At 50.6% G+C, this 15,019-nt stretch overlaps 7 protein-coding genes across 7 annotated transcripts; 2 read left to right on the forward strand and 5 right to left on the reverse strand.

Moving 5' to 3' along the window:
- Positions 1-765: 765 nt before the first annotated feature.
- On the reverse strand, positions 766-1,886 carry BCR38DRAFT_444138 (uncharacterized protein). Its single transcript, XM_040860918.1, has one exon. The coding sequence runs from the start codon at positions 1,506-1,508 to the stop codon at positions 1,188-1,190; it is 321 nt and encodes a 106-aa protein (XP_040712596.1). The 5' UTR covers positions 1,509-1,886; the 3' UTR covers positions 766-1,187.
- Positions 1,797-2,673, forward strand: BCR38DRAFT_412355 (uncharacterized protein; the record flags this gene model as incomplete). Its single annotated transcript, XM_040858684.1, has 5 exons — positions 1,797-1,925; positions 2,031-2,134; positions 2,175-2,303; positions 2,392-2,414; positions 2,585-2,673. The coding sequence occupies 5 exons, from the start codon at positions 1,797-1,799 to the stop codon at positions 2,671-2,673; spliced, it is 474 nt and encodes a 157-aa protein (XP_040712597.1).
- Positions 2,674-6,131: 3,458 nt separating this feature from the next.
- BCR38DRAFT_488349 (uncharacterized protein) lies at positions 6,132-8,618 on the forward strand (the record flags this gene model as incomplete). The annotated part of the gene is made up of 3 exons (XM_040864263.1): positions 6,132-6,314; positions 6,726-7,531; positions 8,282-8,618. The coding sequence occupies 3 exons, from the start codon at positions 6,132-6,134 to the stop codon at positions 8,616-8,618; spliced, it is 1,326 nt and encodes a 441-aa protein (XP_040712598.1).
- A 171-nt stretch (positions 8,619-8,789) lies between these two features.
- BCR38DRAFT_55234 (uncharacterized protein) lies at positions 8,790-9,782 on the reverse strand. The gene has a single exon (XM_040865467.1). It carries the CDS (start codon positions 9,465-9,467, stop codon positions 8,961-8,963), a length of 507 nt encoding a protein of 168 aa, XP_040712599.1. The 5' UTR covers positions 9,468-9,782; the 3' UTR covers positions 8,790-8,960.
- Positions 9,285-11,578, reverse strand: BCR38DRAFT_55222 (uncharacterized protein). The gene is made up of 3 exons (XM_040865466.1): positions 9,995-11,578; positions 9,473-9,893; positions 9,285-9,394 (listed from the first exon to the last, which is right to left on the reverse strand). Exons 1-2 carry the CDS (start codon positions 11,191-11,193, stop codon positions 9,506-9,508), a joined length of 1,587 nt encoding a protein of 528 aa, XP_040712600.1. The 5' UTR covers positions 11,194-11,578; the 3' UTR covers positions 9,285-9,394; positions 9,473-9,505.
- Positions 11,579-11,597: 19 nt separating this feature from the next.
- BCR38DRAFT_444150 (uncharacterized protein) lies at positions 11,598-12,471 on the reverse strand. The gene has a single exon (XM_040860919.1). It carries the CDS (start codon positions 12,345-12,347, stop codon positions 11,805-11,807), a length of 543 nt encoding a protein of 180 aa, XP_040712601.1. The 5' UTR covers positions 12,348-12,471; the 3' UTR covers positions 11,598-11,804.
- Positions 12,472-13,942: 1,471 nt separating this feature from the next.
- Positions 13,943-14,815, reverse strand: BCR38DRAFT_460100 (thioredoxin-like protein; the record flags this gene model as incomplete). Its single annotated transcript, XM_040862373.1, has 2 exons — positions 13,943-14,265; positions 14,323-14,815. The coding sequence occupies 2 exons, from the start codon at positions 14,813-14,815 to the stop codon at positions 13,943-13,945; spliced, it is 816 nt and encodes a 271-aa protein (XP_040712602.1).
- Between the last annotated feature and the right edge of the window lie 204 nt (positions 14,816-15,019).

Genomic DNA, 15,019 nt, shown 5'->3' on the forward strand with positions numbered 1-15,019 from the left:
GAGGTCAAAATGAGGATGAAGCGGTCGACTCAAGCTCCTGCCTTCGGAAGAGAATTCTGCCGTCTTACTGCGAACGATCTATGCAATTTTCTTCCCAAATACACGTCCGCAGTTTCGTCATCGCTGACCACCTGGAGTAAGCTTTAACGTGGCATTGTCAAGTGCCAAGCATGCATGTGTACCTACCGAAAAACCTACTGGCCGAATGAGCAATTGGATACTCGGAGCTCAATATTACGTTGTATTGATGGTGGGTTTGTGGGAATTTAACTGGTTATGGAGTGTTCCAAACCGCGAGATTTTGAGTTACGGCTGCAGGGAAGTTTGCAGCGCAACAAGAGATTCTATGGCGAGTCCGTACCGAAGTAGCATCAACTGAGTTTTCCCGATGGGTTGGGACGATGGGTTGGGACCTAATGCCGACTGGCTATGACCAGGGCGGGATATTACTCGAATCTCAAGTCTCGAAGTTTATTGCGTGAGTAACAAATTGGTGCGTTGAGTCTCGGCGACCAGTATATACGGGGTTCGGAATTTCGATTGTAAAGACGGTATCGGAATTCGGAGCTGGTAAGAGTTGGTCAAGTAAAAGTAAGCCGCATTCAAATATCATGCCTGATGTGACCTGGGACTCAAGCCACCATGTAACGCCTCGGTGTCCAAACTCCATTGATCCTGCACTATTGCGGTGTAAGGCAATACGTGGGGCTTAGACCCTGGCATCCAACAAATAGGTGTGATGGTCCACGTATGGAAAACTCGACGAGAACTATGTACAAGCGTGCACATATCTGGGCCCAGGACTTTATTGGACGTGTGCTGTAAAGATTTCGCGCTTTTTGCGACTTCAAGTCATGAAGTATCGAGGCGTATAAGTAGCCTGCTTGCCTGTCTGCCTGCCTCACTTTCATCACCACTGTCATCACTAGCAACACATTAAACCTTACTAGTCGGCATCGACTTGAAATTATCACACATCCACTTATATCAATCCATTCGGCATCATATACCCAATCCCCTTTTCCAATAACACCACATCAGCCAAAAAGGCCACTATGCCTTCCCAATCCACGTACGCCGCATCCACCTTCTCGGAGTCAACAGCCTACTCCTTCGACAAGAACGATGCGAGCCCCTCAGACCCCAAAACCAACCGCTCCTTGCGCCAAAAGGTGAGGACGGCGCTCTCAGAGATTGGCGAGCCGCCAACCGTCAAATGCGACCGCGAGCACGGCAAGGAGCCGAAGAAGCTGCATTACAGTGGCTTCATGAACCAACCGTCCCGGACTTGAAAGATTGTTCCTGTCTACAAAGAAGAAACACGCATTACACCTGAGATGAGGAGAAACGAGTCTCATTATCTCATTCTTCTGTTGCTCCGCTATGAAGGAGTTACACAAGCGAGGTTCGCGGGATTGTGCCACGAGCCTTTGGAGGACTACTAGGATGAGGCAGCAGATTTGAATGAATAGATGGAACACACGCTGGCTATTTTGTTCTCGACTCATTCAGGAGTTGGATACCCGGAGATCGCTTTGATTTACACCCAAGCGTAGTCTGCGCCGACCTGGTTCCATAGTAACCCTTTTCTTCTTCGTCTCCAAAGGGGAAACACGCTTAATTCTATCACACTGGTTGCTAGTGTCTAGAATTCATTTTTGTTGACGTGGTATTGGGACGGTTAGTACAAAGAGGGACGATTCCATAGCCCAATAGAATGCGGCCAAAGTCACCGAGGCTTTCATTTGGCATTTGAGCCCTCTAGTCCAACGGCTCAGTCACCCTTATTGAAAATAATGAAGCTGTCCTTCGGAGGAACCTCAGCCCTTGACTACTTTCTAAACATGCTTTCCCAATACTCAACGCCTTATATGTTTAGTCTAAGTGCCACCACCGTGTCTCGCCAATACGGCCATCGGCCCAAAGTAAGATTTGAAAGCCCAAATTCTACGCCCAATCAGGTACATGGCCAGCCAGAGCGACAGTAGGAAATCCGAAACCCCCACCAACTCGCTGTACGTGTCCTTCAGACCCTGGTCTTGAAATCAGGCGGTGATATACGTCGATATGAGGCACGCAATAACATTGAGAATCACGAAGATGATGACAATGGTCTCTCCCGCGATCTATCAATGTACATGGGTTAGTTACTCCGCATGAACACACTGAGGTAGGAAAAAGGCACAGAACAGTCACAAACTTCCCGGACAATACGCATCCACAGCATACGTGATCGCAATATTACTCACAGCCCTCGCCCCAACCCCGCCCAGTTCTTCCCACCAGAGAAACCAAGTCCAAAGGTAATAACGACCATTGGCCCAATGATGACGAGGATCACCATAGCTGTTGAGTGATACCCTGGCTCAGCGTGCTGACCATGCCAATCAGTGGGCCGAGTCGCAATCTGGTCGGTGAGCCATCCTCTGTGATGCGGTAATAATAATGCCGAAGTTACTGCTGTGCGTTAGATCATGCACATTGATATTGGGCATGAAAGGTGTTTGGTACGTTTACCAGCCTATGGAAAGGCCTACTATAAGGTCTGCTACCTCGATTGGTGGATATATTTTAACTTTGACAGTTTCATACACCCAGCCAAAGAACGAACCCTTCGTGTCGAACCCCTTCGTCAAGGACACAGAAGCCGCCCATATCTTCTTTTGTGGATAAACTGATGCCGGCTTCCTGAAATCGCAAATACCGTCGACTATATACGCAGTTTACTTAATCATTAGAGAGTCAATAAGACAGGTTGCCCCTGACACAATAGCCATGACGCCACACCTACATTGCCAGCCGGCGAATTCAGTGATATACGCATCGACAAACAGCCCAAAGAACGCGCCTGTGGATATAGCGATATGGAAAACTATCATAGCGTGCCCGTGTTCGTGGAAATAAAATAGGTCGACCGGCACACCGGGAACGGGCGCATCGGCGGCTGCGGGTAGGAAATCACTGATGATCTGCAATACTAGTAGGCTGCCCTATGAAGTCACCAAGTAAGCCCAAATATTTGCAACGCAGAGAAAGATAACAGATGTAATGGAGACGGGGTACTTTATGATTACTCGGGCGACTGGCATCTAGTTATGGTCATTAGGTCGCAGAATACCCCTTTTCGACATTGAAGCTAACCCAGAACAAGGCACCGAATCCCACCATCAAAACCTGGAGTGAAGCTGCTTGAACTCAGCAAGATGATAAATTGACAGCATTTTCATGTATTTTCTTACTGAGGTAACTAGCCTTTGTCGAAGTTTCGTGGGATTGCTTCATGATCGGCACCACCGCCACTGTAAAGGCAGCCGCGTTCATAAAAGCCAGGAACTTGAACCAGCAAATGACGAGGTAAGTTGCGTATTTATCCTGCTATGGCCAGTTCTTTGTTCATTCAGACATTTCCACGTCGCAACGCCATACCAATGGCTTGTTTGGGCTACGGACGCAGGACAACCCCTGTTTTCGATTTCTTGCCATCAATAATATTATGGTCGGCAACTACGCCATGCTCCAAGTCAACTCCCCCCTGCTAGTTTGTGACAGCCTCTTTAGCTTGGAATTCACTCATCCTGACGGCCTTCTCGAAGACTGTTCATATTTCTGGGTTGAAAGTGGTGGGTGCTGGTCCTAAGCATCTATAACATAAAGCCAGCAAGGTCAAAGTAGCAGCCGCATTGCGTTGCGCCCCTGTGAATCAAGCTTCGCTTAACATATTCCCACATCGACTTGTTTAGTGAACGCAAAGCAACTTATTAGCATACTAACGTTTAATTTGTGGAAGTGGGCTTTGCAAAGTGATCAGCACGATATATTCTCTTGCCCCTCATATACCAATCTTGGAGATATGTAGCGTCTTACGACTGCATCGCGATAATCCCACTGGGGACCAATAAAGTGTTGATTCTCAGGAAGTTAATGGCAGCACTCCAGTTCTCCTACATCCGAATATTCAGAGTTGACCGGGGATCAAGCCGGTGGCACTGCAAATATACCGCCGTAGCCAAGATAAAGCTTGATTAAAGAACGGGAGAAGCTGGTCGCCCCAAGAGCACACTTCCTTGTGATCCCATATCCTTTTCGCAGAGATGTCAAGCTTGGCCATCAATATCTACCAACATGGAACCAACCGTGTCCCCCTTGCATTAGCCTGCTCTACCACCCCTCTACTCCGGCGAAATCCGCCCCGAGAGAATCGACCTCAACTTCCTCGCGCTGCGCCACCCGCGCGACATCGTCGACCGTATGACCGACGGCCACGAGCTCGACACCTCGGAGCTATCCATAAGCAAGTCCATCTGTTGCCACACTGCGGGCCACCGGGACCTCATCGCTCTCCCGGTTTTCCTGTCCCACGCGTTTCGGCACGGCTTCATCGTGGTAAATAGTCTATCCAGTCTTGAAGAGCTGTTTACACCGATCAGGTGGCAGAATCGGAAAGTTGGGTGGAGTAACACTGCAGCGACAAGGTGAGCTACAAGTCAGAAATTTGGCACAAACTCCCAGTATCATAAATGTCACGTCTCAAGATTATGGCGTGACGCAACAAATTTTGGCAGTATCTTGTTGCGGGAATGTCGTACAACTCGATGCCCACTGGTTCTCAGCATGGCGCTCATCTCGAGGGCAGAGATGAATCTCGTCTAGCTGCAGTTTCGAGCTCTGCTTCAAAGTACTTCGGCCCATCCTCTCGGTGACTTGGTTTCGGCGCAATTCAAAAAACGCAACAGAGGGTTGATATCTAGCGCGCTAGATGTCGAGCGAGTAGTGTGAGACGTCCTCCCTAGAAAGACTGCCGGTTTTGCCTGGTATCTTGCGATTGACACAATTAGTCAGTGACGGACTGCCTTCATAGAATCGACAGTGTACCAACCAAGATGGCTTGGAAAAGAGTAAAATTACCATGAGTGGTATATGTACGTGCTAACACTAGTCTGCAATGCAAGATCCGTCCCTGCAGCTGACATGAGGGCTTAGCAAGTGATTAGTCCTGGTACCTAATAAGCGGTGACAACCTTGAAATTAGGCTAAGATTGTATTCTTACCATTATACCACCGGAACCCAATCTGCAAGAGTAAGGCCAGATCGGCGACCACTGGTATCCAATGTGTCGTGTTGTTCGATCAAACGCGGAGAATCATTGTGATTGATTCGTGTTCTACCTGGCCTCATCGTTGTAGATATCTCAGGTATTACCGTCGGTCGTGACTTCTGTAGTTGTCTGTCAAAGTGAGAAAACTACTAACCTGTTCCAAGTGTCTGCGATTACGTGACCAAGAAAGCGGCAGGAAGTTCCGAGGTGGTTGCAACCAATTGCTAGCGCATTATAAAAATGCAGGCTTGGCGTTCCGGATATATGGACATTACCTATCCCAAGTTTCCTCGTACCACTTGCAACACCGCCTCTGTAACGTAGCAGCCTCTACTTTTGAACGAGCTTCCTCTCACCAAAATCGCCAACGTCTCATCTAAATACCTCATCAGCTGCCCTGGTTTGCTGATGCAACATCATCTGTGTTTCCTAGGTTTCGTGACTGTTTGCGCTGCCGAACGCCATGGATTTCCCGGTGAGAAATGAGCCGAACAGCTTCTTCCTGCCCGTGAGGCTCTCTACGACTCCGTCATCTACACCGAGGTCATCCCCATCGGCCCACGATCGAATGTGGGCTTTCCAAACCAGGAAAACATGAACCAGACTGCTTATACTCTCCCAGACGACCAAACCAAGGGCTACAGTCCACTTTCGCAATTGGGCCTCGACCTCCCGCAACCAGATCAAGAACCTCAAAAGTTCGAACCAGTTGTCGAACCTGTGCATACTCCCTGACCTTGTCTCTGGCCACCTGTCTTCTTCAAGCGTAATGATGATTGGAAATTGGTTACCGTCATGTGATCGCTTCTACTAAGTACATGCGACAGGCAAGTAAGTCTTGCTGCCAGGTCCTCTCTTGGAGTTGACTGTCGCTCATTCAGCCTTAGGAGGAGACACGTCAAATGTACCGAAGAAAAACCTCAATGCCGCCGATGTATCAAGTTGCAAGGCTTTTGTGAAGGATACGACCATGGTCCTTCCAAGAAGCCAAGTTGCAACTCAGACACAACAGTAGGCATCGTGTAAAGGGCGGCAATGGCCCGACGATCCAGCGGAGAAACCCCTTTTCTGGTTGATGTAAAGACGACGCCATTTCTCAGCCAACAAGATTACGACTACTTCAACGCCTGGGTCAAGTACTCGCCGACTTTGGGTGCCGGTTTCGTCTTAGATCTCTACACCACTACAATCACGCAGTTTGGCTTCCAAGACGTCGCAGTGCGTAATGCCATAATGGCAGTGGGCTCACTGCGACTGGCCATGGAGCAGAGTTGTGGTTCATCGTTTGAAATGTCTCTACACCACGGTCATCACTATCAGACTGCCCTGGCAAAATATGGCACCTCTCTCAAAACCATAGCTTCCAGAGCAGTGGATGAACAATCGATTCGTACAGTCATGTTCTGTTGTGCTCTGTTTTTCTGCTTCGAATCTCTCGACTCTAACCGGACGGCGGCACACTCTCACATCCACCATGGAACAAGCATACTTCGCCAGTTCCTCAGTACCATGTCTGGAGCAGCATTGAACGACTGCGCTTTATAACCGGCCCCCTATGTTCTCGACGATACAGTCATACAACTTTTTCAACGACTCGTCCTCGTGCCTTGGCTAGAATATTCCCTCCAGCCTCATACGCCGCAAGCCACCCTTCCGGGGGGCACTCTGGTCGAGGCGGTGGGTGATAGAGGCTTACAAATGCCCACCGCTTTCAATGACCTTAAAGGGGCTTCTCGATGGCTCGATATGATCCAAAAACGATGCCATGATGCTATACGTGGCTCTCTGGACAGAAGAGATTGTGACTTGGCCGAGGGCAGGGAATCCCGCGACATCTGTGATGATCCTCAGTGGCTTGATGATCGGAGCAACTTCTTGGCTATGTTGCAGAAATGGGACTTGGCGTTTACATCTTCTTACGGCGAAACCGAACGCAGGAAAGGCGAAGACCCAGATAGCTTTTCTGGAGCCGTTTCCATGCGTCTACAGTGGAGTTTCATCTATGCAACCATGTACACTTCCCTTTATCGAGATTACAACTATCTCGTTGCCGCGACTCCGAAATTCCGCGAATTGGTACAGCTCGTAAAGCTGTTGCTGGCAAAGAAACCCGAAGACACGCGAACCATCCCTTATTCGATCAACGGACCCGTGTACATGCTCTACGTCCCCGGATCCAAGTGTCGTGATGCGGGGTTAAGGGCAGAAGCTCGTCGAATTTTGAGTGAGAACCGCCGGTTCGATGGTCTATGGGATGCTCGGGCGGCTTCTGCTCTCTGTGAATGGACAGGCCAACTAGAGGCAGATTACAAAATGATCCTCACCGATCCAGAGGAGATCTGGAACAAAATTCGTGATTGCTATGTCAAATTCCACGGGCGGGAAAACTCGGCAATCGCGGGTGCTGAGCGGTTCAACCCGGAGACCGGGGAATGGTTCGTACGCGAAGATGTCATCAGCTGGTGAAACTTGCGCGGTCGCGGACACGGAAACGATTTTTAAACGTGCAAGAGCCACATACGGCGAGGCTTTTCGTGGTGACACAAATATCCTCCGCTAGTGGCTGATGAGTTGAGGCGCTCTCAGGTATCTGGTCCCCGAACGATGTACTACCGACCACCCACTGACAGGCTACAGATAGGTAAAGTTGGACTTACCCCTTGACTATGGTTCCTGCTGCAGTGTCCACATATTCTATCGGCTTCCGCTTCAGAGCTAGCAAACATCTGCCGCATGTCTGCAGGGCTTCGTACACATATCCCACGAGTAACAAATCCGCGGGCTGTCTCACCTTTGACAAACGAGGCTCAGCTCTGATCAAGTTATACATATCGGCTGACGAGCAGTTTCATTCGGAATGTCGTACCCACCAAGTTTCGATGCTCAACATCTAAGTGAAAAATTCCGCTAAGTCGATGCAATGGAATTACCGGGCAACCCCAAGCGCTGCACCACCGAGCATAATGCGGAGGGTAATTCGGGTTTTAACTTGAATTTTGAATAGGAGATACCTCCAATCCAATTTTCCAAGCTGTGCATTGTATGTTGGATCTGATTTCAGGAGCAAGTCGATTATTGGCTTGGAGACGCGCCACACTGAAGGAATCAAACCGCCAAGTCGAAGGGATTTTCGGCTCCTTTGATGTACAAGCTAGGAACTTATGGACTCTGCATTCATTTGTTAGCTTCAATGTCGGGATTATACTGGCACCCGCCCCTCCGTCCACAGACGACCTCTTCATGACCACTACCCACCCCGTCACCCTAACCAACTCCGCTGGCCTCAACGCCATGACTTTACTACCACCCACAATCTCCCTTAACCGTCCCGCGTCCCGGAAGTACCATACTGCGCATTATCGACTTCCTCCCCGACGCCCGCTCTTCATGCACCGCGCCATGTCACTCGACTTTGACGTTGTCATTGAGGGCGAGCTCGAGTCGATCTTCGACACCGGGGAGACGAGGCTCTTGAATAAGTTGGACGTGATTGTGCAGCGCGGGACGAACCATGCGTGGTAGAATCAGCAACCTGAGAGACGGCTAGGAAGTAGTTTGTGCTGTTCCCTATTGAGCCGGTGGTGGTGAATGGGTTGACCCTGGGCGGAGGAGGGAAAATATGGATTGTTGTGACATGAGTTTAATTGGGAGGATTCGTACTTGGCTAGGTCAATTTTATTGAAAGAAATGTGTTTCAATTTTCAGGAGAATGTAGCTGTGGAAGGACTATATGTGGCTAGTTGGCTCGAGCGCTACACCTAGCAGCACACAGGCGGTGTGCCTTGACCAACGCAACACCAACCAATCCGTATAAGTCAAAAAGAAATTAAAGACTATACAAATAAACATATATCATTACATATCCTAATCCCGACCCGCCTGCTGCACCATCTGCCCCAGCGTAAACATAGCCGCAGCCCCCATAAAGTCATTATCTCGTCGCGCATGATGAACATGAAAATTCGCGTGTTCTCCTCGAGCAAAAAAACCATTAAGTGCCAAACGGAACGGGTCTGCATTCGGATTCGCGGGGGGCGGGGGTACATACGGAGGTGGCGGTGGGGGACCCCCAGCAGGAGCCGGCCGCCGTGGCGGAAATCCTCCGCCAGGCGGACCCGCCGGACGGAGCCAGTCGTGGAATAGGGGTGGAGGCGCAGGTTGTGGTGGACGGAAGCGTTGGTTCATGGCCAAGAAGGGGCGGAAGGCCCGGTCGCCTTCGTATATGGGTGGGTTATCGAAGTATTTGCAGTCGCGCTTGTGCTTGCATTGCAACAGGGCGTTGTGGTCGTGGTAGTATTCTGCTAGACAGATGTAGCACCATTCATGACCGCATATGCCTTTAAGGGGTTCACATGTGTTAATCAGGTCCATCTCACCTCATCACATCTCACGTGCATATACGCGGGCTGTTATGCGCAAAACCACTCGAGAGAGGAAAGGAAAATAGAAAGTGAGCAAAAGGGAGAAGGAAAAGACTCACAAGTAATATGATCACACCCCGAATACTTATGCACGTCCCTCCTGCACTTGGGACACGACTTGGTAATCTCCTTAACCCGCTTCTCCGACGCCTTATCGTTCTTCCTCTGCTTCTTCGTCCTGCGATCGTACGCCTCGCACGTCTCCTTGCTGTGCCAGGGTACGTTATGATAGCTGCACGACGACGCCTTGCAAGCGTGGCATTTCACTCTGGGGCAGCTGTCGCGGTGGATCTGCCCCGATCCGCACCGCGGGTTGAGACACCATCGAAAGTCGCGGAACTCGGTCACTACGGCCTTGGTGGCGAGGATGTCGTATCTGTCCGTAAGTAAGCAAAAATTAGGGGTTGGAAATGTTTGGTAACTTGATGAAGTAGGTGGTGAAGAGGTGATTAAGAGGTTGGTTTGGAAAACACGAACCTGTCGAATACTTCCGGACTTGCAAACTGTCTCACATCCTCAAAACGAAGCAGTTTTGGACATTCGGGGCAGCGCAGTCGATCCCAAGTCACGGTGTCGAGGCTCGATACGATCCACTGGCTCACGCAATCTTTGCACGTCTGCGCCTCATGCTCACAAGCCTCCGTGACGCGGCGTGGCATTTCAGAGGCCCGCTTGTCCTCGCTACACACGATGCAGGTCTCCGTAGAAGGAACGAGCCAGGCCTCCTCTTCCAGAAATCTCCCCTCGACGGAATGACTCAATTCGAAATCCACCATGGCGCCTAGACCAATCCGCGAGCGCTTCGTCAGCCATTTCCCCTTGGAAAGGAGTCGGATATCATCCTCATCCACCTCTATCTGACTCGACGATCGCTGGTGGACGTTCGTGATGACCTCGCCCCTCAACCAAGTCTTCAGCATCTGGATATCCAAAAACCGACTGCTTCTAGATCCTGGCGGCGGGTGGTAGACATACTCCTGATTCAGCCCGTGAAGAATGACGTAATTTCCCGGCGATTCAAGGCCGATGTATAGATGCCGACAAAGCCACGTCTCGATACTCTTCGCTTCCCAGTGACTCCCCTGCAGCACGCCTGGCCTCAAGCCCCCACAAGCCGAGATAACGACTCGGTTAGGATCTTCAACCCCTAAATGGGCCGCGATGCTGCGTCTGAGATTCGCGACCGTCTTGCCTTCCAGGATATCCTCCTCGATCTGCTCCAGCTGTTCCGGCTCCAGGTCCAGTCGGCTGTTCCAGGTAATCTGGAGAGACTCATCGTCTTGGCTGGACGACAATACCCGGTACCGCAGCAAGGACAGCCCAGTGGGGATTTCCGGGCCGGTTAGATGCTTTTCCATCCAGTAGAAGGCGATGCGCGCGTCTTTGGAGATGGAATTTTCATATCTGTCTCCATGGTAGCGCCGCCGGAGGAAGGTGGCGACATGATCTAGCTGCGAGGTGGGCCTGATGCCGATTTTCATCTTTTCCCGGAGGCCATCAAGATCGAGGAGGTCAATCTCGATCCTTTTTTCTTCTTCTGGTGGTTCCGTGTCAGAATCCTCATCGGACTCGTCTTGGTAACGTGAGCGCTGGTACGAGTAACGGTGGCGGTGGTAGTCATGGCGGTGTCTGTGTGGGCGCGAGTGGTGACGATGCTTCGTTGTAAATTTGACCATGGTGCCGGACCAAGATGAAGCTGCGGTATATCGTCCAGCAGTGTCTCGGGTACAAGGCAGTGAGCGAAAATCCCAGCTGAGGGTTTCTTTCTCTTTTTTGATCTGTCAGCAGCTCGATTCAAGATGTACCACAGACTGCACTGGTACTACTCATTCGGCCATTGACATATCAGCAACCCAGCAAAACAAAACCGACATGTTCAACTTCAAATGCCAGTCAGGAATCGAACAGAAACAAAACCAGCGTCCGAATGAAGCAGGCTGTATAAGGCACAATGAGACTCTACCCGGCCATACCATCTCTTCTTCCGTCGCAGGTCAGTCATGGCAGCCTCTTCGTCAAAAGTTTCAGTTTTCTCACTTGGACATCCCGAAGAGTAGTGTAAGAGCGGGGCAACACTGCATCAAACCCATCCTATCAGATACCGCAAGGATTTCCGGGCTGCCTACTCCTCATGCACGTCTGGTCGACGCTCGCCAATCGTCCTCGGGACTAGTTGCAGTGGTGGCGGCCAGCACGTCGGCGCCCGGCCAGAGTATGGCCTCGCCTCGACCACGACGTCCGGTGGTATAATTGGCTACGCAGATGCATGGGACTTGGAATTTTTGTATCAACGGGTTTCATTGATCGAAGCTACATTTGTGTTTTTCCTGCCTTGCACGTGCATTCGTAAACATGCGTGCCCACTGGCCGACTGCGAGTCACTGCATCGATAGCACGTCGTAAGCACCAGCATGAACCCGATCAATCCGGCCCTCTGGTACTGACAAAACGGAAAAATGCCTTGCTGCATAACGATCTGGTACACGGAAAGATGACTGCCGCGGATCTGGAATAGACTTGGTCGTACAGCCCCGCATTTGCGACCTGTGTAGTCTATCTTGGGTGATGTACACATATGACAGTAAACGTCCCGAGCCAGAAGGCCGATCGTGGGTAAGGACCGTTGCAGTGGGGCCGGGCGGCCGGCCGACGGCTTTTGGTGCAATAGGGCAAACGGCGGTGTGGATAAGGGCAGATGCGCCGGTCTTGGCATGTAATTCAGCCCTGTGGATCGAGTTGAACGTTTGTTCCGTGTGGAGTTGAGATGTTTTGGGGGGGAACAAGACTGAAGAATTTGGTGCTGGGATATGCATATCATCGCTTGGTTCATCGATGGGAAGAAAACAGATTGATTATTGCTCAGGGTCTGGGGTCAAGATCAGACAATTCTTTTTCTCAAAAGACGGGTTTGTGAAATAAGGTAATGCTCAACGTAGCATGAGACTTGAGTGAAGTCAGCATGGCTGTTTAACCGTGAAGATCGCGGAACTGCGCTGTCAGGTCTCGCTGAGGGGACAGTCCATTACCTGTACTTGAGCAGGCGACCCCCTATTCAACTCACAACAACCTTGTAGACACTAAAAAACGGCGGATTGACTACTTTACTGCTATCAATTCATTCTCCCTGGTTATGGGGATTTGGTTGAGGGTTGGGAGGGTGAGGAGAGAAGGTGGTGGAGGATGGTGCCGCCTATGAAGCCGGTGGCGCCTGTGACGAGGATTTTGGAAGGTTCAGTTGAAGTCATGGTGGTGTCCTGTTGATACGAGTAGACACAACATGGTAAAGTGTACGAGGAATTTCAGAAGCTGTATTTCTTACGAGAAAATGGGAAAGGGATTGGTTTGATAGCTTAGTATAGGCGAAAATAGAACGAATACTTGTCTGTCTTGCCTATAGGGACTTCTAACCTCACGCAGGTGTTGAATTTGGAGAATGATTTCGCTCCAAGGCGTGTCTAACTAGTCACACTGTTAGACATGATCATCGTAATGGTCGGCAATCAGAATACACCGGCATGTCTACCGCCACTTCAGCACCGCCGGTCAGAATGTCGAGTGTCTGTCGTGGCCAGCGTTTGTTGGTAAGAGTTCCGTCAGGCTGTCGCCAAGGTGGATGATTCAGGAAATACTGTCATATTAATCCTATACTCATATATGCGTGGTGTGAAACCGATGGTCGCTTGCTTCTTGGACTGATATCCCCACGGAAACCGCAACCTCGAGTGCAAGTGGACAATGGACTGCCGGCCATCTTGTCCACTCCTTGGTATAGCAGTAGCAGTAAAGCCCTGAGAGCAGTAGTGGGTCTCGTCCATGGTGAGTTTCCGCACTTTTTATTGTTTCAACGGATACGCGTCGGCGACAGGCACAAGATCTCGAGGTATTCGGCGGCAACGCAAAGAATGACCAGTTTGACCTGCAATAGTCCTGGTTTGTGGCCGCGTCTGCGGCGAAGGATTCTGGCAGATTGCTGATTCAAAAAGAGTTAGAGCACTGCTCCAAAATCCCTTACATCACTGGCGGCGGCCAGCCGACTGCTGCCACACAACACTTTGATTTGGAAATTGATATTCTATTGAGTACACGTACATTGGTGGCTGGAAATCTCCAGATACCCTAGCAGACTATTCCTGGAGTCGAGTACTCCGAGGATTTGTTACAACGTATTTCGACAAAACCCAAAGGGATAACGACCTTGCCACTTGAATCTCATCGATATTTCATCAGCCAGCAAGCAAGCTGCTGTTTCGTGCCCTTGAACGCGGTGTCATGCTCCCAGCCCCTTGCGCCGCAACGTTGCCGCTCGATCTCATCGAAAAGGGGGTGTTATCCAGGTTGCCCAACTCATATATAACCTGGGCCAGGTATGCCAAATGCCATTCGGCGTCGGTGCTTCGATAATACAAATAGGCCATGAAACCGACCTTATTCTCTCTTGTTGGAGTTGCCGACAAACCTCTCCTTCATCGACACTCGTTTCCCGCCCATAGACTTGACCTTGTCTATCAGGGTCTTCCTCGCGTCGAGCTCGGCAATGTCGTCACTGCCACCAATGCTCTTGCCGTTGATCATAATATTGGGAACTGTTAATCTCGACGTCATTTGACCCAGTTTCTCTTGCAACTTCTTGCCCAGTGGGTGTTCGTCAAGTTCGACAACGTATGGCGGCGGGTCAATGGAGTACTTCTCAAGGAGCACGCTCTTCGCTCGTTTCGAGAAGGCGCAATATGACTTGGAGAAGATGATGACTAGCACGCCGAATGTCAGTACAAGAGGACGGTAGTTAATGCAGGGGATATGCATACCTGGAGACCTCTTGAAAATATCGTTCAACGTCTGCTCAAGTGCATGCTCCTCTTCCGACTCGGCCTCGGCCTCTGTCTCCGCGTTTGCTGCCTTCTTCTGGCCGCCTGCTGAGCTTCCAACGCCCACTACCTGGTGCGGCGCATCTGGCCTCAACGGCGCCTTTGCATTGGCGTTTTCCTTGGCTTTCTGTTCGGCCGCCCGCAGTCGCTCCGCCATCTCCGCCGCCATCTGCTTGTCGTCTTCGTCAATTGTGCCATCCCCGTCCTTATCCTTGGCGTCGTTTACTACGATACCCTTGCCACCCATGGGTATTTGGGCCCCTCCGCTTCCCCGTTTCTGATCCATGGCATTAACCGTTTTATGGTAGAAGTCTTGTATCGTGCGAGAGTCTTGATCGTGCGATGCGCGCCACTGTGAAGTGAAGAAAAGTGTAGTGATGACGGTGGCCATGACCACCATTATCAAGAGGCGTACTCGTCGTGCTGACGGCATCTTGAATGCTTGCCGCTAAAGCGTCCTTCGTCGTCGTCGATAATCGTTCTTAGTGTCGTGAGCCGAACAGCCGCCCGCCGGGTTGAGACTTCCACATAGGAGGAATCTTCAATTGGGTCCCAAAGAGTCCTGTCCGAGTTGTGCGACTCGAGTCGAAAGCGATCGCTGGATCCTGGGGAATGCGCATGCGTCTATGCGGTGTTG

The sequence above is a fragment of the Pseudomassariella vexata genome, assembly GCF_002105095.1.
Source record: "Pseudomassariella vexata strain CBS 129021 chromosome Unknown BCR38scaffold_12, whole genome shotgun sequence".
Classification (NCBI taxonomy): domain Eukaryota; kingdom Fungi; phylum Ascomycota; class Sordariomycetes; order Amphisphaeriales; family Pseudomassariaceae; genus Pseudomassariella; species Pseudomassariella vexata.

Excerpts from the sequence above, each read along its gene's own strand:
- BCR38DRAFT_55234 (XM_040865467.1), bottom strand. The coding sequence starts at position 9,467 with ATGGACCTGATTAACACATGTGAACCCCTTAAAGGCATATGCGGTCAT.
- BCR38DRAFT_444150 (XM_040860919.1), bottom strand. The coding sequence starts at position 12,347 with ATGAACCAAGCGATGATATGCATATCCCAGCACCAAATTCTTCAGTCT.
- BCR38DRAFT_55222 (XM_040865466.1), bottom strand. The coding sequence starts at position 11,193 with ATGGTCAAATTTACAACGAAGCATCGTCACCACTCGCGCCCACACAGA. Across the intron at positions 9,894-9,994 it reads AGTCCGGAAGTATTCGACAG|ATACGACATCCTCGCCACCA; the intron begins GTTCGTGTTTTC and ends ACTTACGGACAG.
- BCR38DRAFT_444138 (XM_040860918.1), bottom strand. The coding sequence starts at position 1,508 with ATGAGTCGAGAACAAAATAGCCAGCGTGTGTTCCATCTATTCATTCAA.